We start from the raw sequence: 22,857 nt of genomic DNA on the forward strand, positions 1-22,857 counted from the left end.
GCCAGGTACCAGGGACTCTGAAGGACACAATTCTTTGGAGAAAAGTTCCAGGGACCACACTTTTGTTGTCAGTTGACAACAGCTACTGGGAATTTCTGCTTCTGTTTCACAACTCATCGGACTGGCTGGGATTGGCCCAGAGCTGGGAAAAGAAATAAATGTACAGTTCACTTATTTAACAGGTATTTACAATACCTAGGGATGATGTGTCAGCTTCCGAGAAGCCTCCTGCCAGATGCGGCCCGGACAGGGGGTAAAGGGGGAAGAGAATCTCTCCACAGGGCGCGGGTCCGGGAAAGACGCGAAAGGAGGAAACAAAACCGAGGCCCGACGTTGGGAATAAAACCGGCATCTGAGGAAGGGATCCACCCTTGCCGACCTCTCAGGGATCTGGGCCTGCGCCCTGAGCGGCCCTTCGTGCCTCGCTCCGCCCCCCGACGACGCATGCGCCTGGAGCAGCGCGGCGCTCGCGCTCGCGCTCGCAACAGAGCCTACGTAGCCAGGTGTTTCTCCTCCCCACTCCGTTCCTACCCAGCTGTCTGGGAGTTGTTGGCAACTAGGGACGGGGGTGGGACGTGGAGTGACTCCTGGTCTGTGATACTGGCCAGTTACCCTATAGGCGGTGCTCTGGCCTAGAAAGAAAGGTGAAATCACAGAGTTTCTAACGCATTCACCTGCCACTGCCATCGCGAAGCATCTGGAAGCTGTCTGGGGCGGGGGGGGCGGGGGGGGGGGTACGGGAGGTGAGAATTTTAATCTTGTTTGGAAGCAACCAGGCACAGGGGTTCTTTTTATTTAGAAACACCCTGGAGGTAATGGACACCTCAGAAATATCATCCTTTGTCTTCCATAGGAAGCTGAATTATAAAGCTGCGTAATGGTTACTTTATGGGGCGCCTGGGTGGTGCAGTCAGTTAAGCGGCTGATGAGCACAGCTCAGGTCATGATCTCACTGTTCTTGAGTTACAACCTCACGTTAGGCTGTGTGCGGTGCAGGCAGTGCGGAGCCTGCTTGAGATTCTCTCTCTCCCTCTCTCTTCCCCTCCCTTGCTCGCTTGCTCTCTCAAAATAAATAAGTAAACTTTAAAAATTAAAAAAATAGTTACTTTGAAGAGAGGAAAGAAAAAAAGGAAACCTTCACACACACACACACACACACACACACACACACGTTTACAGGAATGTTTTTGTCTTTGTTTGTATCTTTTGAAATGTGTCCAGTCTGCGGTTTTTTTTTTAATGCTTGAGTATGTCCTTGACTCCTCTATCAAAATGTAGACACGAAAGAAACTCGCAAGTTTAAGAAATCTGAGTAGAATTCACTAAAGCTGGATAGAATTATATGTACGTGTTAAGATAAAACATCTTGTGTAAACCACCAAGTTTTCCTGAATATTTCTGGACAGATCTTCAGGGGATGGGGCAAAGGTGGTATAGGAAAAGAGGAACCGGACACTTTCAGAAAATTATTGGCAGTGGTGGCCTACAGGAAACAAATCTTTATTATCTCTATTGTTGTATGTTCCTTTTGGATTTGCCAAAGAAAATTAAAAGGTAAATTTTAGCGTGAACTCACTAAATGTGGGCATTTGATGTTTATTTTTGTAAAGGAAATTAAGTCAGTGTGATTGGCAGGGTTGAGACCTGAAGTTCCTCTTCCGGATAAGGAAAATTTCTCTTAGTAATCTGTAGACTGGTTATGGTATACTCCTGCCCCCAACCTTGCAAGATAACTTCATGCTCCCTTCTGTAAGGGAAGTTTTGAGAAAAAAAATTAGTCTACTGTGCCTAAAAGGATTTGCAGACAAAAGGCGGATGATGAAAGATGTCTGACACTTCTCATTCCCTGGGTCACCTGAACCCATTCAGTTTCATTCACCAGTGAGTGGTTAGCGGATGTAGAGCATAGGAATTTGGGACCAGAGGTTGGAGTTCCAAAAAGTTGAAAGTGTAAAGTCAAAGGCCAGAGGTTTATAATGTTGCTTCTTAGTTTGTCTTATTTATAAGTAGGAACCCAGAAATGAGCTCCCAAATAAAATATTTTAGGAATAGTGTTTCTTAAGTAACTCCAAATGTCAGTACATGGACAGGGAAATAAATGAAGTCTAGTGGGTAATGCATCAATCAGACTGAGCAATGAATAGGAATGAATAGCAATGAATAGGATAGGAATTCCCCACAGAGGAGAAAAACCACAGAAGAGCATACTTAGTAAAATTTATTTTTTTAAAAAAGAAGAAAAACAATAATTTATGCCCTTGGCAAAATAAAGGATCTTGTCAATATAAATGTTTCTTAGAAAACATATGAAAAGATAATATAATATACATATCAATAAATCATTATCAACCTTACAGCAAAAGCAATGATTCCATAACAATGATAAATGAGAATATTTCTGGTCCTTACACCACAGTATTTCTGGAAGGTCCTATGATTCCTCCTTTTTTTTTTTAAATACAGATGTGCCCTCATTTTAAGAAACGCTGATGCACACATATCTAAATTTAGAAAGTCCATTGATTACCTTTACAATCAACAATTCTGATTGATTGATTTATTGATTGATATAATCTCTGAACCCAATGTGGGGCTTGAACTCATGACCCCAAGATCAAGAGTCACATGCTCTACCAACTGAGCCAGACAGGCACCCCATACGATCAACAGTTCTTAAAAAAAAAAAAATCAACGAAAATGTTTCTGTAAGGGATCTTTCAAATTAGCAAACTTTCCTAATGTGTTTAGAAAATAATTAACCAATATATGTGTCCCCAACTTCTTTCATTATAGTTCTATTGCATAAAGCGAGGTATACCTGAAGTGAAGCAGTAACAGAATTAGGCCTCAGACCTGACTGGAGAGAGTGTATTCTTATTTATAGTATGAGGAAATGGTTGGGGCACAAATTCTCTCAATCTTTTGTTTCTCTTATCATGAGCTTTTAATTTTTTTTGTCTCTGGTGCTTTCTGGTAAATTTTGTTCACCAAGTACTCTCAATAAAAAAGGAGGAAGTCATATAGGAGGGGGCAGATTAATGAATGAGTGAGTCACTCCAGCAGAGCAGAGTGAGAGGACAATCTGGGATTCAGAGTGTGTATGTGGACACAGCTGGGGGAAAGCAGGAGCGATTCTGAACGCTTGACATGCTTTTGAGGCCCCTCTCCCAGTAGGGGCACCTGATTCCCCTTGAGGAACAGCAAGGCCCAGTCCAGCCTTCCCCGGATGGGACACATACTCAAGAGAACGGACTTGGGCCTATTTGTCACACTCCTCCTGGCTCCCTTCAGCACAGTGATAGTGCAGCTCGCAGAATTCCTGGATCCGGCTACAGGCCTCCAGCATCATCACTGTGGGGACTGTGATCACCACTCGGAAGAAATTCGGGTACTCAAAGCACTGCAAAAATAAGAGCCTGTTATTCTCATAGCAATTGAATCTGGTACTAAACCACCCTACGATGGCCAGGGTCCTAATCAGCAAGAAGCAGTGATGTCATTTACTCAGAGCTATTAGTTGACTCAGTTCCACTGTGAAAGGTGAAATAAAATGGGGTCACTTATGTCAAGGGGTTTTAAAATGGACCCAGAAGGCCATTAAGGAGATGGATCTTATGCACCTCTTCACCCATGAAACCATGAACTTTTGAACTGGGCCAAGCCACCAATCTCACAAGGACTCAGCCAGAGTCTTGAGACTTGCTACAGTGAGACTTCGTTTAGTGATAGCCTTAGTAACCAATTACAGTCAGCCAAGATTAGTTTTCTGCCACCAATCAATCAAAATTCTTTATAAATAGCATATACAAGCATTCCTTTTTGTCTTTAAAAACACTTGACTTTTGTTCTGGGGGGTGGAAGGACACTATTTGGGTCACTGCCCAGATCTGTGTTCCCCAAATTGCAATTCTGAGACACCGAATAAATGTTTTTGTTTTATTTTAGCTCCGCTTCTTTTCTTGGTTGACACCATCATTGGGGTGCTAAGTCTAGAAACAATTCATCTTAAAAGGGACTTGTGGGACAAGCCTGTTTCCCCTCACTTAAAATGTTCAGCCACAACGTTTCTTCCCGGTATGGATGGGATAATGATGAGGGAGAAACGAATTTTAAATAGACGTCATGAAACACATCAGTTTGAACCTTATCAAATGAGAATACACTTTGTTGAGGGGAAAAAAAGGCAGGCTAAAGACCAACTCAACCCGAGGCTCTAGAAACTGTTGGGAATGTCCTGAGAGACATGAACACTCACCGTTGCTGGGAGGCAGTGGACTGACTGCTCAGCAACTAACCGCTCTGTGAACTCCACATCATTCTCAAATTCTGGGAAATGTTCCATTTCAATGCCAACCTATACCAATTACAGGGAGAGGCAAACTTATCAGGAGGGAAAACAGGCCAACTCCCCATGCCAGAAACTAACATAGGGACTGCTCTAAAAAATATCTTGGAACTCTACTACTGATAACTAAGAGTTCTAACACTTAGGAGCCCATGGAATTTTTCATAGGAAAGACAGGATGTCTTTATATTAATATTTTAGTTTATTGAAGCATTCCTTCCTGGATGTTGATAAGTGAAAGCTGGAAATAGAATGTCAGTGTTTCTCTAAAAAGGCAACATTAACATTGTGAGCCGGGCAATTGTTGATTGCATGGAACTATCCCACCAATTACAAGACACTAGTGTCTCCAGTCCACAAAATGCCAATGCCCCAAGTTATTCTGGAAACAGGGGCACCTGGGTGGCTCAGTCGGGCAAGTGTCGACTTTGGCTCAGGTCAAGATCTCAGAGTGACCTGAACAGACATTCAGAACAAGGCGATTCCTAAACTAACAGGTCCGGAGGCTTAGCTGGTTGTCTTTGTGAGTCCTGCAGACCAGCTTCTGCTTGCCTTACAGAAAATGCCTGCCACCTACATACTTACCATGAGGTACATGGCCCCAGAAGGGCGGACTGGCCGGAGTCCAGGGATGGCAGCTAGTGCGTCATAGCAAAGATCAACGTTGGACTACAAGAGGAGGCAGAAGGATGTCAAGAATCAAAATATAAGTGAAAGAAAAGCACATCATTAAAAGTAGAGCCCACACTGGAGGCAGGGAACCTAAGTTTGCTCTGCTGGCATCAAGGGCACAGGAAGTAGGCGAGAAAAAAATCCTATCACTTTTGGCCAGGAGCAGAGTGAAGTGCCAGAAATGAGAGACATGGAAGGGTGGATAGTTACACTGATGCCATCTCCTGATTTGGAGGCCCCATAATGGCACACTGCTCCAGAAACGAGGACATGTGATTCCTAACTCCACTGGCGGCATTTCCTCACTCCCAAAGTAAAAGGCTACGGGCTGCCCTTACCTTCAAGAAGCTCAGAGTGTTGTGGTAGAAATCCTGAGGGGTGCGATGTAGGATGCTTTTCAGAGCTCCCTGGACAATGGTGCAGGGTCCCAGGATCCGCTGACTCAGTTTCACCAACCCATCTCGGATCTAAACGCCCCCAACCCGCAAACATATTATTTAGCCTTCCTTAAGCATTCCAGTTTTGGGGATTCTGGTTCTGGCCATTCTTTCCATCAAACCTGATGGAAAGTGATGGTGCGTGCCTACTGGCACTCTTAGATCAGACCACTGGGGTTTGTAGCCCAGCTCTGTCACACACATGCTGCGTGACTCAGCAAATTGTACAATGTCTCAGTGCTTCAGTTTTCTCAACCGTAAAAAGGAGATAATACTATGGCCTCCTAGAGTTGTTGGGAGGATTACAGTAAAATAATGTGTATCAAGTGCTGGCATATTGTAAGCCTGCAAACAAAATCAGGTATCATTATAGCTATTGTTTCCTTATTTGTGGTCCTAAAATTAGAAGCAATGGAACTTCTTCATAGAACCAGGTACAAGAAAACTGAGTTTTGGAGAGGAATAACTAAGTACGATCTTTACCCAGCATCTTTTGGCACCCAGAACTACAGGGCCAAGAAGAAAGAAGAAAAAACAACACTAAAACAACAAAAAAATCACCACCCAACCACTGTGCATGCAAATTAAATACACATATATATCCTAAATTAGACATACTGTATCACCTCATTGCTCTTACCTCATTGCCAAAAATGTCTCTTCGGTCATGGATGAGGATCCAGCCCAACCTCCAGCCAGGAACCAGCCAGCGCTTGGCCAGCCCTCCACAGGACAGGATGGGGACGTTGCTGCTGAGGGTGGCCAGAGGCTCAAATTTGGAACCCGAAAACACCTGAGGAGAAGAGATCCTTGCAGTTGTCTTCTGGCTTACTTTCCTCCAAATCCCATGCCTTCCAGTCTTTACCTTGTATAACTAGGAACAGGGCCTTGGATTTATGGACTCATCCTACCCTAAAGCATAACTGGGAGCCTAGGAGGCTTCAAAGGAGACTATACAGAGACATATAACCTGACATCTGGTCTGGATTAAAGGAAGCCTATGATGAGGATACTGATCCTGGCCCAGGAATATATACAACTCAACAAAGCTTGCTCTGGGGAATGAATGCTTGTTGGAATTAGACATTTAAAAATATAATAGGGGTCCACAACCCTTTACCTGAGATTCCTGGGCCCATATTTGTTGCAGAATGTAGGATTGTTTGGATTTTTGAGAAGTTTACCTGGATCATATATTATGTAACACCCCCAAGGCAGTGTGGGACGGCGCTCCTAATCAAGCATATTAACATTTCTTTCCCTTTCCTTACATTCTTGACAAATATATATATACATATATAAGTGAAATACATAGAAAATCTACAAATATCTTTACATCAAGTCAAGCCAGGTTTTTCCACCAAAGGAATTTCAAAAATCTTCAGATTTTTATAGCTTTTTGGACTTTGGAAAACTGGCTAAGAGATTGTAGAATCTATATGTACTTTTAAGAGTGTAGGGATACTGATATGCTGTACTGAAATGATTAGGAATTACTTCTGGTGTTTTTGATGCCACCTCTAAAGGTCCCATGAAGTAATTTGGAATTGAGATTATTGTAGTGATAGATCCTGCCCAAGACTTACCATGTCTCCATAGATCTCATCAGCTAAGATGGGGACACACTGCCTTGCAGCCACTAAAAATAAGAAAAACAGGCTGAAATCATTTTTGTTGTTGTTGTTAAGTAGGCTTCATGCCCAGTATGGAGCTCAATATGGGGCTTGAACCCACGACTCTGAGATCAAGACCTGAGCTGAGATCAAGAGTCGAATGCTTAACCAACTGAGCCATCTAGGGGCCCCCAGGCTGAAATCCTTTTTAATGTGAATTGCCTTAGCAATTAATATTCACCTGGACTTATTATATTTTGCATTTCATATTTATGTGTTTTGTTTTCCAATTTAAGAACTATAAATTCTTATACTCTTCCAGGATACAGAGGCTAAATATACCATTTAATTAACCAGATATTTCAAACCTGCTCTTCCACATATGGGAATAGTGAAGAGGCAAGTGCTGCCTTTTTCTCCTTCTTGTAGGTGAGGTCTACTGCTCCAGGGGCACACTATTCACTGGAGACCCCAGTAGAGCTCCCCCACCCCCATCCTCAGCTCGGAACTAACCCTCTTCTCATTCCAGGAAAACAGCTCAAGGATCCTATCCCCATATCTTCTCCTGTCAAATGAAGTCTGATGGACTTACCAGCCAGAATTTTCTGGAGATGACTTTTACTGTACACTGATCCACAGGGGTTTGATGGATTATTAACAATGAGACAAGCTGTCTTTTCATCAATTAGAGATTCCAGTTGTTTCAAGTCAATTTCCCAAGACTTTTCTGGCTGGGGAGGAAGAAAGGGTGAGACTAAGATGGTTCTGAAAACTTGAGGGGGAATATTCACTTAACAGTATATTCTAAATAATAAAATGTGTTTGTGGCCTCCACCACCCACTTCCAAATCTTTCTGTGCTAAGACAATTGTCATATATTTTTACAAAGCCATAATTGAACACTGGGGTCTAAAATTAAAAAGTTGTTTACCAATAAATTGTAGAGTTTGACCTCAATTCCCATTGATTCAGCCAAAGTCCTATAAAGAGAGAAACCAGGTCTTGGAACTAGGATGTTTTGTCCTGGGTTGGCCAACACCGCTAAACAAAGTTCAATAGCCTGACTGCAGCCACTAGTCAGAATGACATCCTGTGAAGAAATAAAAGGTACATTTTGTTAGGGGTTCCAACAGCAGTGGGAGAAAAGACATTGTCAGATAGGTGAGTGAGGAGCAATAATAAACTTACTTTTACAAGCTCTAAGTAAAGTAGTAAGGACTGTACTAAGCCAAAATTGGGGGAAAATGCTTATATATGTCCATATCTAAATGTTGAAAATATTGACCACTTAAAAGAAGTAAATCACTTTAACAAGTACATGTCAGCTATGACTCAGCAGACTTCCATGAGAGATCATTATGACCTTGGACTTTTTCACTTGGTTATTTGTTTACTTTCGACCAGAAATTTGAAGCCTGATTCTTCTCTGAAATACAGACTGAGGGCACCTCTTATGTTAAGAAATATCAACACACACAGTAGACGACAGAGGGAGAGTGGCATTTAAACTTGTGGCCCTGCCATCGATTGAATATTCCATAGTACCTCAATCTTCCCATCTGAGTGAGCTTTTTTTTTTTTTTTAATGTTTATTCATTTTTGAGAGATAGAGACAGAGGGTGAACGAGAGAGGACAGAGAGAGAGAGAGAGAGAGAGAGAGAGAGAGAGAGAGAGAATCTGAAGTAGGCTTCAGGCTCTGAGTTGTCTGCACAGAACCTGACAAGGGGCTTGAACTCATGAACCATGAGATCACGACCTGAGCCAAAGTTGGACGCTTAACCAAATGAGCCACCCAGGAGCCCCCCCATCTGAGTGGGGAAGTGAATGATGGAAGCTACAAATTTAAGAAAGAAATTTAAGAAAGATCTTATTGGTAAAATAAAAAGTGTTACTTTTTTGGTGTTATGAACTATTGTTTTTTAAAGTTCTTTTGCAGAGAATCAAATGTAGGGGAACCTCTGAATCCTTTGAGCCTCAAGACAGAACACCACATAAATTATATTCAACATTATCATCATACTGTAATGACATTAAATATACTCAGGGATTAAGTGGCCTCACTCTATGAGAAGTTCTCAAATTGCTAAAGGGAAATTCTTCACGCCTTTTGTTTCCCGAAACTGTTATTCCTTGTGGAACAGAGACAAGGAAAATGGTATAGTTTGCCCAGTATTACTTCAGAGCTGTTACCTTGGTTAAGCCCTACCTTAGCTTCCAGGGGTGCCTCGGGCCGGTGGTAATAAGAAGCAATATCCTCACGACTGGATAAGTAGCCTGAAAGAGTCGGAAGGAAGAAGCTGAAAGTTTGCATCTGGCAACTGACCACTATGCCCTAAAGTCAAAAGGACCTCAGGCTAACTCCTGCCCCTGCTTAGAGCACAAACTGTTCAGTTTAGCTCTCAGCCACTATAGATAAAGGAGTTATGTGTTACAATTTTATAATAATGTCACATGTGTAAATAATAACAAGGAGAACTTTCCAAAGTATAAAATACTCTGCACCATCTTGATTACTATGATTATGTTTTATTTTTCATAAAAAAACAATATTTAGATTTTTCCTAAATCCCTTCCAGGACTATATATTTTGAAGAGTTGTAATCAATGCATGTAATACATTGGGTGCCTTTTAAGTTTTTTACATTATATCATATACCTATTAGTGGTTTTGCACAAGTTTTTCTTTTAAATTCAATTCTTATACAATATTTCCAAATGTTGGCTTACAACTTTGACGTAGGGACAGCATCATGCAAATTGGTTTGCGAAACTGCTTTTAAGAAGACTCCATTCAATTATAAAGATACAATATTTCATAATGTTCCACCTAACAGTTAGAGATAAATGTCTTGAAGTTATATAAATCAGCACTTCCTTAATTACTAATAAGGAAGAGAATTTTCCTAGATAAATGTTATGGCCTATATTTCCTTTGGCATGAAATGTTCATATCATTTGAATATTTGTGAAGTTGAGAACTGGTTTTGGTTTTTCAGGTTGAATCTGTTCCCTAATACTTTGGGTATAAAAGTTATAAACTTGTTTTATAATCTAATTTTTGGTCTTCTTTTGTTGATTTTTGTTTTATGAAACTTTATAAAACATAAACAATCAACCTAAAAATTACGTCCCTCAGGCTCTTTGAAGTGTTTTTAAAATTCTATTTTAGCACAAAACTGGATTTGCATTCTACATTAGAAATATGTCACTATATCTTGTCATTTGCAGCAACATGGATGGATCTAGGGGGTATCATGCCAGGTGAGATAAGTTAGACTGAGAAAAACACATTCCATATGATTTCACTCATTGTGGAATCTAAAAAACCAGCAAACAAATGAACAAAGAAAAAAAGCAGAATCAGAACTATAAATACAGAGAACAAACTGATGCCTTCCAGAGGGAAGGGGGTAGGAAGATGGGCAAAATGGGTGAGGCGAGAGGAAGATACAGCTTCCAGTTATAGAATGAGTAGGTCATGAGAATAAAAGGCACAGCATAGGGAATACAGTCAATGGTACTGTCCTAGTGTTGTATGGTGACAGACGGCAGCTACCCTTGGGGTGAGCAAACATAAGGTACAGAGATGTTGAATCACTGTCTACACTTGAAACTAATGTAACATTGTGTGTCAACTATATTCAAATAAAACAATATAAATAAGTTTTAAAAGGAAAATAATATGTTGCTAGGTACATATGGAGACTGGGGGTGTGTGTGTGCAACACTGAAATAAAGTCAAAGGGTCACTTATTTTATCAGACATTTAATGTGGAAATGGTTAGTAGATGGAGACAGTTAAACCTAAATAAGAATAGGGATGGGCAAAAAGGGGTAAAGGGGCCAACTGTATGGTGATGAGCAGTAACCAGACTTGTGGTGATCACTTTGCAGTGTATACAGTTGTATTATACAGCTGTACACCTGAAACTCCTACTGTAAAAACATCTCAATAAGAATAACTTCTTTCTGTCAGAAATAACCTTCTCTTCTTCAATGGAACAGCCCATTCTTTGTATTCTACTTCATTTTTATCTCTTTATTTAAGCTGAAACAGCTATAAATGCATTTGAATGTGATCAGAACATTCAACCACACGGTGATATTTGACCATAGTTAAAATAAGGGTTGAATGTATAGAGAAAAAGAAATGAAGCCAAGAAGCTATCTACATAGTGCAAATAAGTAAATTAATGTAGGACCTAGAGGCTAAGTAAACAGGCACCTGCAAAATCCAAGGCCTTCATATGAAAATTAGCAATGTTGGTTGAGAAATAAGTACGTGAACAGAACAAAAGAGGCAGAGCCAGTGGGCCAGAGGAAGCCAGGAAAGGAGCTGAACCCTGCTGGCTGTGTTCAAGCATTCCGAGATCCTCGTCCCCAAATCCAAATGGCTATTTTATCTTAGCCTCTCCTTAGGATCTATGAATCAGGGAAGCAAAGAGAACTGCTGGAAACTTACTCCTAATAGAAGAGCACTAACAATTTGGACGCCACCAGACAGAGTCTCAGGAGAAGCTTACCAATGGAGGGGGCGTAGCCATTATACTTTCCCGAGTCTAGAGCATCTTTCATCGCTTGGGTGACTTCAGGGTCTGTAGGCAGGTTTCCAAACACAGTAGGGTCCCCTTTTCATGGAAGAGAAAAAAAGAGCCCCCAAGAGGTTACTCTTCCATGCCCAGTGCTCGGACTCCCTCTCTACTCCCATCTTCTCCAAGCAGTTGTGAGGATGGGGCTAACAGCAACGAGATCTGCCCCTCACCTGAGAGTCCCCAACTCACCAATTGACAGAGCAATCATGGTTTTGTTTGGATTAGGCTTCACCTTCATGCTGTCCACAATGGCCCGGATGGGATTGAAAGTTTTGTTGGACATGTCTGAGGGCTTCACGGACCATCTGGCCTTCCTGCCTTTCATTTTTCCTGGCACGGAGCTTCTCCCACCAAGGTTGACGTGCACATCCAGAACTGAGGGAAGGTTGCTGTTGCTGTTCATCTGAATCACATATGGGTCCATCACTAGTAAAGCCTATGGGGAAAAGGAGGTCCTTGTGACACTAAGAACAGAGCAGCATCTTGGCGGCCTATATTTGAACCTAAACGTAAGCATGATTTCGTTAGATGTCTTTCCAAACTGCTTTGTTGGCCACATTTTTCATGCTTTGCGAATAAGGGGAGTTTTAAGACTTTTTGCTGAGATGGAAAATAAAGCAAGAACCCATTTTATAATGTTAGCAAAGACCATGCACTGAATACTTATCTACTGTGAGACTACATGCAACCATAATGTCATTGAAAGTTTAACTGCTCTCAATGAGACTGAGGGGAACTGACATGAAAATCATGAAACAAAGCATATATATGTGTTGCCTCTTTTCCATGCAAAGCCTATCCAAGTGTCTCCCTAATGCTTCAATAGACTGTCTTGCCCTCTGCAAGAACCAGGAAGGACCATTCCACACTGTTAGAAATTTAGTGTTAATATTTTGTCATTAGTAAAAATAAAGCCCTATCCCACGAGCACCTTAGTGTCCTGTAGAAAAAAGAAGTCAATACACCATAAAGAAGAAAGCACACATCCCAGTTACCACCACATTAGCTGAGGCTTGAGATTTTACCTTCCAACTACAGGAGAAACTGCCCTCCCAGTAGCCAAACCTGGAAGCTCTTAGTCCTTCTTTGACAGGTCACAGTGACAATGGCCTCAGATGCAATTCTTAACTCCTGAAATAGTTTGCACAAATGGGCGTTGGGCCTGGAACTTTCCTGCTATTGGCTAGGGTGAGAACTGGGTGGCCGGCCCTCCTTTCCCTCCCCTTCCTCACTTGCTGCTTCTCACCTCTAACTCTTCCTCCACACACCCCCACCCCCCACCCCCCCACCATACCAGGAGTTTGTCCTCACTTCAAACCTCTGGAATTCTCTGTGTTAACTCTTTCTGGGCACTTTGTGAGACATTTGAGAGGACTGTCAGAGGGCTTGTTAGGATTACAGTTGACAATTTTTATTAAATCTCTTTTAATACAAATAACCTATTAAAATGTTAACAGTACAGACATGTGTAAAGTAAAAAGTGAAGAGTCCTTCCTTGCACCTTGCTATCTACACACTTCATTTTCACTACCCCCAGAGTCCATACACTCTCCCCAGGGGTAGGCAGTGCTACGTAATGATTTGACCATTTCTATCCATTCGCCAAGACAGATTAATAGGTAGGTAGATAGAGGATAGATACATAGATGGATACAAGATAGATACATAGGTACATCATTTTATAGATTTTTCAAAACACTGAAGGAATTAGTGAAGGAATTCATTATTCACTGAAGGAATAGTTGCACAATTTGTTCTGCAACATGTTTATTTACTTCCTGCATCCTGCACTCCTTTCCTTGTTCACAAGGTTCTTCTTCAGTCACAACAAATGGGCAGTTGAAACAAATTAAGTTTCACTCAACAAATACCTTAAAAGATAGTAGTAGCGTCTTCAAGGCAACTAAAACCTGTGGAACGTTATCCTGTACTGTGAATTCTCCTTCATTCACCTGCTAGGAAGTTGTGGGGAGAATAAGATGTCAGGTGAAGTCTAAACAAACAACCTTGCTAAGCAAGCACAGCAGAAACCTCAGCATTCGGGTGAGCCTATAAAAAAGACCATCCACTCAAGGGTTAAAAGAAGCCTCTGGGACTCCATCTGCTCAGATCTTATCTGTTTATTTATTGGAAGACAAAGAGTTGTTACATAAGTTCTTTCTTCTCCATTTACTTTTAGGTGATTGGAGTCTCCAGTGGGGGGTGAATTACCTTTTATTCTTCTGGACCTTTCATCTCTTAGTGCTTTGAAGAACTTATCTAACACATTCCCTTTCCCACCCCAGTGAAGCAATTAAGTGTTCACCACCTCATCTTACTGCGGAGCAGCAGAAGCACAAGGCAAGGGGCAGGAAGCCAGCCAGGTCATAGCGAATTTCAAATTCGAAAGCTGGAAGCCCTGCACCCTGAGCTAGATATTCAGGGCTGCTCTGTTGCAAAATGCAAGTACACAGCCTTGTCTACAACATCCAAAGGCACAGAGAAGGAAGAAAGAGTTGCATCAGTTCTGCTATTTGGCACCCCATGGCAAAAGGCACATGGCTTCTTTGTTTTACCTAATGGTAGTTAAACATTGTACAGACGGATGTATACTTTTGCATAGCTGCCAACACAATGAGAACACGGTATTGTTTCCAAAGCACACAGATTTTGTCAAGAAAGAAGACCTTTCTTTCCTAAATGCTTTTATTCCATCACCACCCCCATTTGAAATATAATACATGTGTACTGGACAAAATCAGAACAAACTAAAAGCATTTATAATTCTACCACCACTTTAACACATTACCCTTATTTCTCCCCCACAACATAGATCTCTTGTTCTTTACATATATTTTTCAAATTGAGATAAAATTCACATAACAAAATATTCACACCTTCATCTTTTCAGAGTATAAGATTCACTGATTTTTAATACACTCACAATATTGTGCAACAATCACCACCATTTAATGCCAACACATTTTCTTTTACTCTTACTGTTTTAGTAATTAAAATCCTCATATAGTAAACTGAAATACTGATGTTTGTAAACTAAACTCTGAACACCTTTTCCCACAACTCCACTCCATACAGATGGTTGCTTTAGCCATTTCTTGTATATCTTTTCAAGTGTTTTCTGTTTCTATACAATACTTAATACTTACATAGCTGGTTTTAAAGTTGTTTGAAAACATAGATACTACAAATTTGTTCTATATAGCTGCACTGTCCGTTATTACAGCCACTAGTCAAAAGCAGCTATTGAGTACATGAAATGTGGTTTGTCTAAAGTGAGATGTGGTGTTGGTGTAAAACACACATCAGGTTTTGAAGACTTATATGAAAATAATGTAAAATATCTCATCAATAATTTTATATTGATTACATGCTTAAATAATATTTTGGATACTTTGGGTCAAATCACTAATTTCACCTACTTCTTTTACATTTTAAAATACTTCTACTAGAAAGTTTGCAATTCCTGTGTGGTTTGCATTCTGTTTCTATTGAATAATGCTGTTTTACAGCTTGCCTTTTAAAAAATCTTAACACATTGTCTTGATATCCTTTCCATTTTCATACATGGAGATCAATTTCATTCTTTTTAATGGCTATATACTGTCCATTTAACCATTCTATTCTTGTTGGACATAGGGCAGCTTCTATTTTTTTCTCTCACAAATAAAACATTGAACACACTCATTATTGATAATTGAAAATTATTTTATAAGTATCCTATAATTTGTAGGATAGTTTCCTAGAGGTAGAATCACATTTCACATACCGAAAGACCTGCCAAATTGATCAACTGGTAGACTATAGGAAGAAGAGACAATGCAATATGTCTTATTTTGACAACCTCTTGGAGTTCAGACTACCTATCACAACTACATATCCTGCTTAAGGGCTGACAAAGGGAATCAACTGAGTTTTACAGCAAGGGTTCTCTGGGTGATCAGAATCTCAGAGGTTAAGATTCTTTTTCTTTCCTTTTTTTAAAATTTTTTTTTAACGTTTATTCATTTTTTGAGACAGAGAGAGACAGAGCATGAATGGGGGAAGGTCAGAGAGAGAGGGAGACACAGAATCCGAAACAGGCTCCAGGCTCTGAGCTGTCAGCACAGAGCCCGACACGGGGCTCGAACTCACAGACCGTGAGATCATGACTGGAGCCGAAGTCAGACGCCCAACCGACTGAGCCACCCAGGCACCCCTAAGATTCTTTTTCTTAATATTGGCCTTTGCAAGAGTCAAGCAAAGATGGGACTTTTTTAAAAGTTAGAAGCTGATTTCCGTCACTCAATGTTTACACTTTTTTTTTTTTTTTTGAGAGAGAGAGAGAGAGGGAGAGCGTGAGCAGGGGAGAGGCAGAGACCCAGAATCCAAAGCGGGCTCCAGGTTCTGCACTGTCAGCACAGAGCCCAACGTGGGGCTCAAACCCACGAACTGTGAGATCATGACCTGAGCTGAGGTCTGATGCTTAACCAACCAAGCCACACAGGGGTCCCTAGATTCAGACTTTTAAGGATCACAGCTACACATAAGACTCAGATTCAACTCCCCCTCCCACAACAGCCTGTGGACTTGGTGTCCTGTCCTCATCTGGAAGTTAACACAGGAGCCTTATATCATTCAGATAATCCCCTCGAGGGTAGGAGTAGTGTCAGCCCACCTATGTCTCTGGTTTTGAGTTCCTTTTCATCGTTTGGCCCATTGGGCATTTCCTTTTGTATCTTTGGAGCTCAGTCAGGCGATTTGCCTTATTTTATCCAACATTCCTAGATACGTACTTTTATTATTTTTTATTTAAAAAAATGCTTACGTGAGGGGCGCCTGGGTGGTTCAGTCGGTTAAACGTCCGACTTCGGCTCAGGTCATGATCTCATGGTTCATGAGTTTGGGCCCCGCATCAGGTTCTGTGCTGACAGCTGAGCCTGGAGCCTGCTTCCGATTCTGTATCTCCCTCTCTCTCTGCCCTTCCCCCACACACGCCCTGTCTCTCTCTGCCTCTCAAAACTAAAGAAAACTAGTAAAAAAAATTTTTTTTAATGCTTCTTTGAGAGGGGGTAAGGGCAGCAACAGAGCAGAGAGAGAATCCCAAGTAGGCTCCATGCTCAGCCCAGAGCCCAACATGCGGCTCAATCTCACGAACTGTGAGATCACAACTGGAGCTGAGTATTTTTAAATGGAACTGTAGTTGACACACAATGTTACTTTAGTTTCAGGTATACAACACAGTGATCGGACAAGTGTATGTTACACTGTACTATGTTACGCTATGTCACACAAGTGTAGCTACCATCTGTCACCATACAATACTATTACAATATCACTGACTATATGTATTCTATGTTGTACCTTTAATCCCCATGACTTATTCATTCCATAACTGGAAGTCTTTACCTCCCACCCGCCTTCACTCATTTTGCCCATTTTCCTACTTTCTTCTCTTCTGGCAACCATCAGTTTTTTCTCTGTGTTTATACATCTGATTTTGATTTTTTTGTTTGTTCATTTGTTTGTTTCTTAGATTCACATATAAGTGAAATCAATGGTATTTGTCTTTCTCAGTGTGACTTATTCACTTAGCATAATACCCTCTAGGTCTACCCATGTTGCCCCAAATGGCAAGATCTCATTTTTTATGGCTAAGTAATATTCCACTGTGTATGTGTTGTGTGCGTGTATCATACCTTCTTTATCCATTTTTCTGTCAGTTGGACATGGGTGGCTTCCATATCCTGACTGTTGTAAATAACGATGCAATAAACATGGGTACATATCTTTTTGAATTAGTGTTTTCACTTTGGGGGGGGTAAATACCCAGTAGTGGAATTACTGTATAATATTTCTAATTTTTTGAGAAATTTCCATACTGTTTTCCACAGGGGCCACACCAACTTATAGTCCCACCAACAGTGCATGGTGCATGCATATAAATTTTCTCCACATTCTTGCCAACACTTGTTATTTCTTGTGTTTTGGTTTTTTTATAATAGCCATTCTGACAAGTGTTAAGGCAATATCTCATTGTAGTTTTTGATTTGCATTTCCCTGATTAACGGTTGAACATCTTTTCATGTGCCTGTTGGCCATCCACGTGTCTCTTTGGAAAAACGTCTATTGAGGTCATCTCCCCACTATTTTCCTTTTTTGTCTTGAGAGAGAGAGAGAGAGACAAAGTGTGAGTGTGGGAGGGGCAGAGAGAGAGAGAGAGAAAGAATCCCAAGCAGGCTTCCCATTGTCAGCACAGAACCTGATGCAGGGCTTGACCTCATGAATCACGAGATCATGACTTAAGCCAAAGCCATATGCTTAACCGACTGAGCCACCCAGGTGCCCCTGCCCTTTTTTAGTTGGATGATTTGGGGGTTCTTTCGATATTGAGCTGTATAAGTTCTTTATATAATGTATATTAACCCCTTGTCAGATGTATCATTTGCAAATATCTTCTTGCATTTAGTAGGTATGTTTTCATTTTCTTGATGGTTTCCTTCAATGTGCAAAACCTTTTTTTTTCAGTGTAGTCCCAATAGTTTATTTTTGCTTTTGTTTCCCTTGCCTGAAAACTAGAAATATGTTTCTACAGGTGATGTCAAAGAGATTACTGCCTATGTATTCTTCTAGGAGTTTTATGGTTTGGGGTCTCACATTTAGGTCTCTAATCCATTTTTAGTTTATTTCTGTGTGTAATGTAAGAAAGTGGTCCAGTTTCATTCTTTTACATGTAGCTGTTCAGTTTCCCCAGCACCATTTATTAAAGAGTATGTCTTAGCCCTATTGCATATTCTTGCCTCCTTTGTCATAGATTAACCATATAAGTGGATTTATTTCTGGGCTCTCTACTCTGTTCTAGTGATCTATGTGTCTATTTCTGTGCCAGTATCATATTATTTTGATTATTATAGCTTTGTAGTATATCTTGAAATCTGAGATCGTGATACCTCCAGTTTTGTTCTTCTTTCTTAAGATTGCTTATTCTGGGTTATTCGGGGTCTTCTGTGGTTCCACACAAATTTTAGAATTATTTGTTCTAGTTCTGTGAAAAATACCGTTGATATTTTGATAGAGTTTGAAATGAATTTATAAATTGCTTTGCGTAGTATGGACATTTTCATAATCTGAATTTTTCTAATCCATGAGTATGGTATATCTTTTCATTTGTTTGTATCATTTCAATTTCTTTCATCAATGTTTTAGTTTCCAGAGTTTAGGTTTTTCATTTCCTTCATTAGGTTAATCCTAAGTATTTTATTCTTTGTAAAATTGTAAATGGAATTGTTTTCTTCTCTTTCTGCTATTTCATTATTCATGTATAGAAATGCAACAGATTTCTTAATATTTTTTATCTTACAACTTTACTGAATTTATTTATTGCTTCGAATAGCTTTTTGTGTATGTGGAATCTTCTGGATTTTCTATGTATAGTATCATGTCATCTGCAAATAGTGACAGTTTAACTTCTTTCTTACCCATTTGGATGCCTTTCATATCTTTTTCTTGTCTGATTGCTGTGGCTAGGACTTCAAGTACTGTGCTGAATAAAAGTAGTGAGAATGAACATCATTGGCTTGTTCTTGAGCTTATAGCAAAAGCTCTCAGTTTTTCACCATTGACGATGTTAGCTGTGGGCTTTCCACATATTGCCTTTATTATGCTGAGCAATGTTCCCTCTAAACCCACTTTGTTGAAAGATTTTATCATGAATGAATGTTAAATTTTGTCAACTGCTTTTTCTGCTTCTATTGAGATGATCATTTGATTTTTATTCTTCATTTTGTTAATGTGGCTTATCACATTGATTTATGGATATTGAGCCATCCTTGCATCCCCAGAATAAATCCCACTTGATCATGGTGAATGATCTTTTTAATGTATTGTTGAATGTGGTTTACAATACTTTGTTGAGGATTTTTGCATCTATGCTCACCAGGGATATTGGCCTATAGGTTTTTTGTTTGTTTGTTTGTTTGTTTGTTTAGGGGTGTTTTTTTGCAGTGTCTTTGTCTGGTTTTGGTATTAGAGTAATTCTGGCTTCACAGAATATATTTGGAAGCTTTCCTTCCACTCATATTTTTTGGAATAATTTGAGAAGAATAGGTATTAACTCTTCTTTAAATTTTTGTTAGAATGAATAGATGAAGGGATGGATGGCTGGCTGGATGGATGGATAGATAGATTCTGTTTGTGGGAGTTTTTTGATTATCAATTTAATTTCATTATGAGGAATGGTCTGTTCAGATTTTCTATTTCTTCCTGATTCAGTTTTGGAAAATTGTGTATTTCTAGGCATTTACTCATTTCTTCTAACTAATCCAATTTATTGGCATATAATTTTTCATAGTAGTCTCTTATAATACTTGGCATTTCTGTGGTATTGGTTATTAGTTCTCCTCTTTCATTTCAGATTCTCTTTATTTGTGTCCTCTCTTTTTTCCTTGGTGAGTCTGGCTAAAGGTTTTTTCTTCTTTTTGTAGCTTTTTTTAGGTGTAAGTTTAGATTGTTTATTTAAACTTTTGTTGCTGTTGTTCCTTGGGGTAAACCTGTAGCTCTATAAATTTCCCTCTTAGAACTGTTTTCACTACATGCAAAGATGTTGGACCATTTTGTTTTCATTTTCAATTTTTTTAAATGTTTTATTTATTTTTGACAGAGAGAGAGAGAGAGAGAGAGAGACAGACAGAGCATGAGTGGGGGAGGGGCAGAGAGAGAGAGGGAGACACAAAATCCGAAACAGGCTCCAGGCTCTGAGCTGTCAGCACAGAGCCCGACACAAGTCTCGAACTCACAGACTGTGAGATCATGACCTGAGCCGAAGTCGGACGTTCAACTGACTGAGCCACCCAGGCACCCCTTGTTTTCATTTTCATTTGTCTCCATGTATTTTTTAATTTACCCTTTGTTTTTTTTTTCTTGACTCACTGGCTGTTTAGGAGCATGTCATTTATTTTCCAAATATTTGTGTTTTTTCCAGTTCTTTTCTTGTAATTGATTTCTAGTATCATACCATGTGTCAGAAAAGATGCTTGCTCTGGTTTCAATCACCTTAAATTTATTGAGACTTGTTTTGTGGTCTTTTCATGTGATCTATTCTGAAGAATGTTTCATGTGTACTGGAAAAGAATGTATATTCTATTGTTTTTAGACGGAATGTTTTATATATGTCTGTTAAGTCTATCTGGTCCAATATGTCATTCAAAAACATTGTTTATTGGTTTTTTGCTGGATGACCTATCCATTGATTTAAGTAGGGTTCTAGATTTGTTTTTAAATTGAAGTACAGTTGGCACACAATGTTATGTTAATTTTAGGTGTACAACATAGTGATTCCACAAGTCCTAGATATTTTTCTACCTGAAAATTCTCTAGGTCATTCTGACCTCAATATTGCCAGATATCAAAGTCTCTCTCCTTGTTTTTTTGAAATGTCACCTTCATCTTATACTAAATTCCTATATCTTTCTGAACCTTTTATGGAATATTCTATTCTAGAACAAACATTTTTAGAGTTCTTGATGAGCATTGCCAGCTTGCTTTCAGAAGGGCCAGTTTCCTTCCTATCAGTAATTGTTTGCAAACCCTGGGAATTATTTTCTAAAGAAATCTTTGCCAAATTGATTGTCAGGGGGAGGGGAATGGTATTAAGGTATTGCTGTTATTTCTGCCCCTTCTAACTTTGATAAGGGTGGTCACTTCTCATATATTTTTTTTAGTTCTTGGTGTTTTGTGAACTACCTGCTCACGTCCATCACATATCTTATAGGGGGACTCATCTTTTTCTTAGGTGAGACCTGGACCTAGGAAGTGACTTTGGGGCAATGAAACAGCTGCTCTGAGATCACCTGCCCAGTCTCCTCTGTCTCAACCCGGCTGGCTCAGGCTCAGGTTTACAGATCAAAGAACAGCCAGAAGCACAGGATTTTGGTGGGTGGTCCTGCAAATAATGCAGCTGACGCAGAATGTGCAGCGTTAAGGGGGTGTGAAGGGGGCAGGGGCTGCTGTATCAGGTCATCCACGTGGGCACACTCTCTTTAGTAGCTGACAACTGAACCCAGATCAGAAAGAAAAACAGCCAAAGCAAACAAGTTTTGGTAACACCCCTCTTCTGGAGCTCATGTTTTCTCTCAATAGAAACCTGAGGGGGAAAACAAATCAGAGCACCCAAGTCTACTTAGGAAACCTAACTGGGCAATTAAGGTCCAATAAACTGTAGAAATACTCACAAAAAGCTACACCAACCAGCCATAGTGATTTTCATTTAAAAATCAAACAACTTTTACTCATTTTTTTCTTTTTCTTTATTATGTTGAGGGAGGGGGGGAGGGAGGGAGAGAGAGAGAGAGAGAGAGAGAGAGAGAGAGAGAGAGAGTGTGAGCCAGGGTGGGGCAGAAAGAGAGGAAGAGAAAATCCCAAGCAGGCTCCATACTGTCAGAGCAGAGCCTGATGCAGGGCTCAAACTCACGAACTGGGAGTTCATAACCTGGGCTGAAACCAAGAGTCGGACACCTAACAAACTGAGCCACCCAGGCACCCTTCATTTTTTTCTTAAGTATAAAACTTTGTGTTTGCCATGGAAAAGGCTTTTTTTTTTAACTGTGGTAAAAAAAAAAATAATAATAACATTAAGTTTACCATCTTAATCATTTTCAAGTGTACAGCTTAGTATTAACTATATTCACACTGTTGTGCAACAGATGTCTAGAACTTTTTCATCTTGCAAAACTGAAACTCTATAACTCTGTAACAGTGTTTAACTGTCAAACACTAATTCTCTCCCCTCTCTTCAGCCTTTGGCAACCACCTTTCTACTTCTGACCTTTCCACTTTCTGACAGAAAAATATTTTTAAGTAGTTTCACTACCGAGAGATAACTATTATCCATTTTATCCACATTTAACATTTTGAAATATATACATATTTTCTTGGTATACATCCAATAGGCTTCATGTAACAGAGTTTTGCATTCTGTGTCTCCTTTTACATGATATTGTGAACATTTTCCTAAGACTATAAAAAGTTTTGTAAACTTGCTTTATAATGATTGCCTAAAATCTCAGGCCCTTTATTTTTATACACCTTTTCCCATACCCTTCTTTTCTCTACCCATGCAGAGTGGCATAAACCTCATGCCGACTTGGCATCTGGCCCCTACCAACACTCTCCCTCAATTAACTCATCATCCTCACATCAGTCCTAGGAATAGGGCCTATTTTAT

General features: G+C 40.0%; 1 protein-coding gene and 1 long non-coding RNA gene across 3 annotated transcripts in view; both read right to left on the reverse strand.

The window, feature by feature from the left end:
* Positions 1–604, reverse strand: part of LOC128313211 (uncharacterized) — a 39,377-nt gene extending 38,773 nt beyond the window's left edge. The window contains exon 1 of one of the 2 annotated variants that reach the window (XR_008293576.1): positions 196–595. This is a non-coding gene — a long non-coding RNA (uncharacterized LOC128313211). Of the gene's footprint in view, positions 1–195 lie in introns of both variants that reach the window. The other variant, XR_008293577.1, reaches the window with a different exon arrangement.
* Positions 605–2,205: 1,601 nt separating this feature from the next.
* On the reverse strand, positions 2,206–12,843 carry TAT (tyrosine aminotransferase). The gene is made up of 12 exons (XM_015085881.3): positions 12,686–12,843; positions 11,850–12,096; positions 11,592–11,696; positions 9,275–9,342; positions 7,999–8,157; positions 7,660–7,798; positions 7,041–7,093; positions 6,095–6,247; positions 5,356–5,484; positions 4,931–5,014; positions 4,256–4,354; positions 2,206–3,400 (listed from the first exon to the last, which is right to left on the reverse strand). The coding sequence occupies exons 2-12, from the start codon at positions 12,082–12,084 to the stop codon at positions 3,260–3,262; spliced, it is 1,365 nt and encodes a 454-aa protein (XP_014941367.1). The 5' UTR covers positions 12,085–12,096; positions 12,686–12,843; the 3' UTR covers positions 2,206–3,259.
* Positions 12,844–22,857: the final 10,014 nt, after the last annotated feature.

Source organism: Acinonyx jubatus, chromosome E2 (genome assembly GCF_027475565.1).
Source record: "Acinonyx jubatus isolate Ajub_Pintada_27869175 chromosome E2, VMU_Ajub_asm_v1.0, whole genome shotgun sequence".
Lineage (NCBI taxonomy): Eukaryota > Metazoa > Chordata > Mammalia > Carnivora > Felidae > Acinonyx > Acinonyx jubatus.

Bases quoted from the DNA above. Each gene is read 5' to 3' on its own strand.
- TAT (XM_015085881.3), bottom strand. From the start codon at position 12,084: ATGGACCCATATGTGATTCAGATGAACAGCAACAGCAACCTTCCCTCA. The intron at 5,485-6,094 runs GTAAGAGCAATG...GGGGGCGTTTAG, and splicing joins GAGACATTTTTGGCAATGAG to ATCCGAGATGGGTTGGTGAA. The intron at 3,401-4,255 runs GTGAGTGTTCAT...TTATTTTTGCAG, and splicing joins TCCACTGCCTCCCAGCAACG to TGCTTTGAGTACCCGAATTT.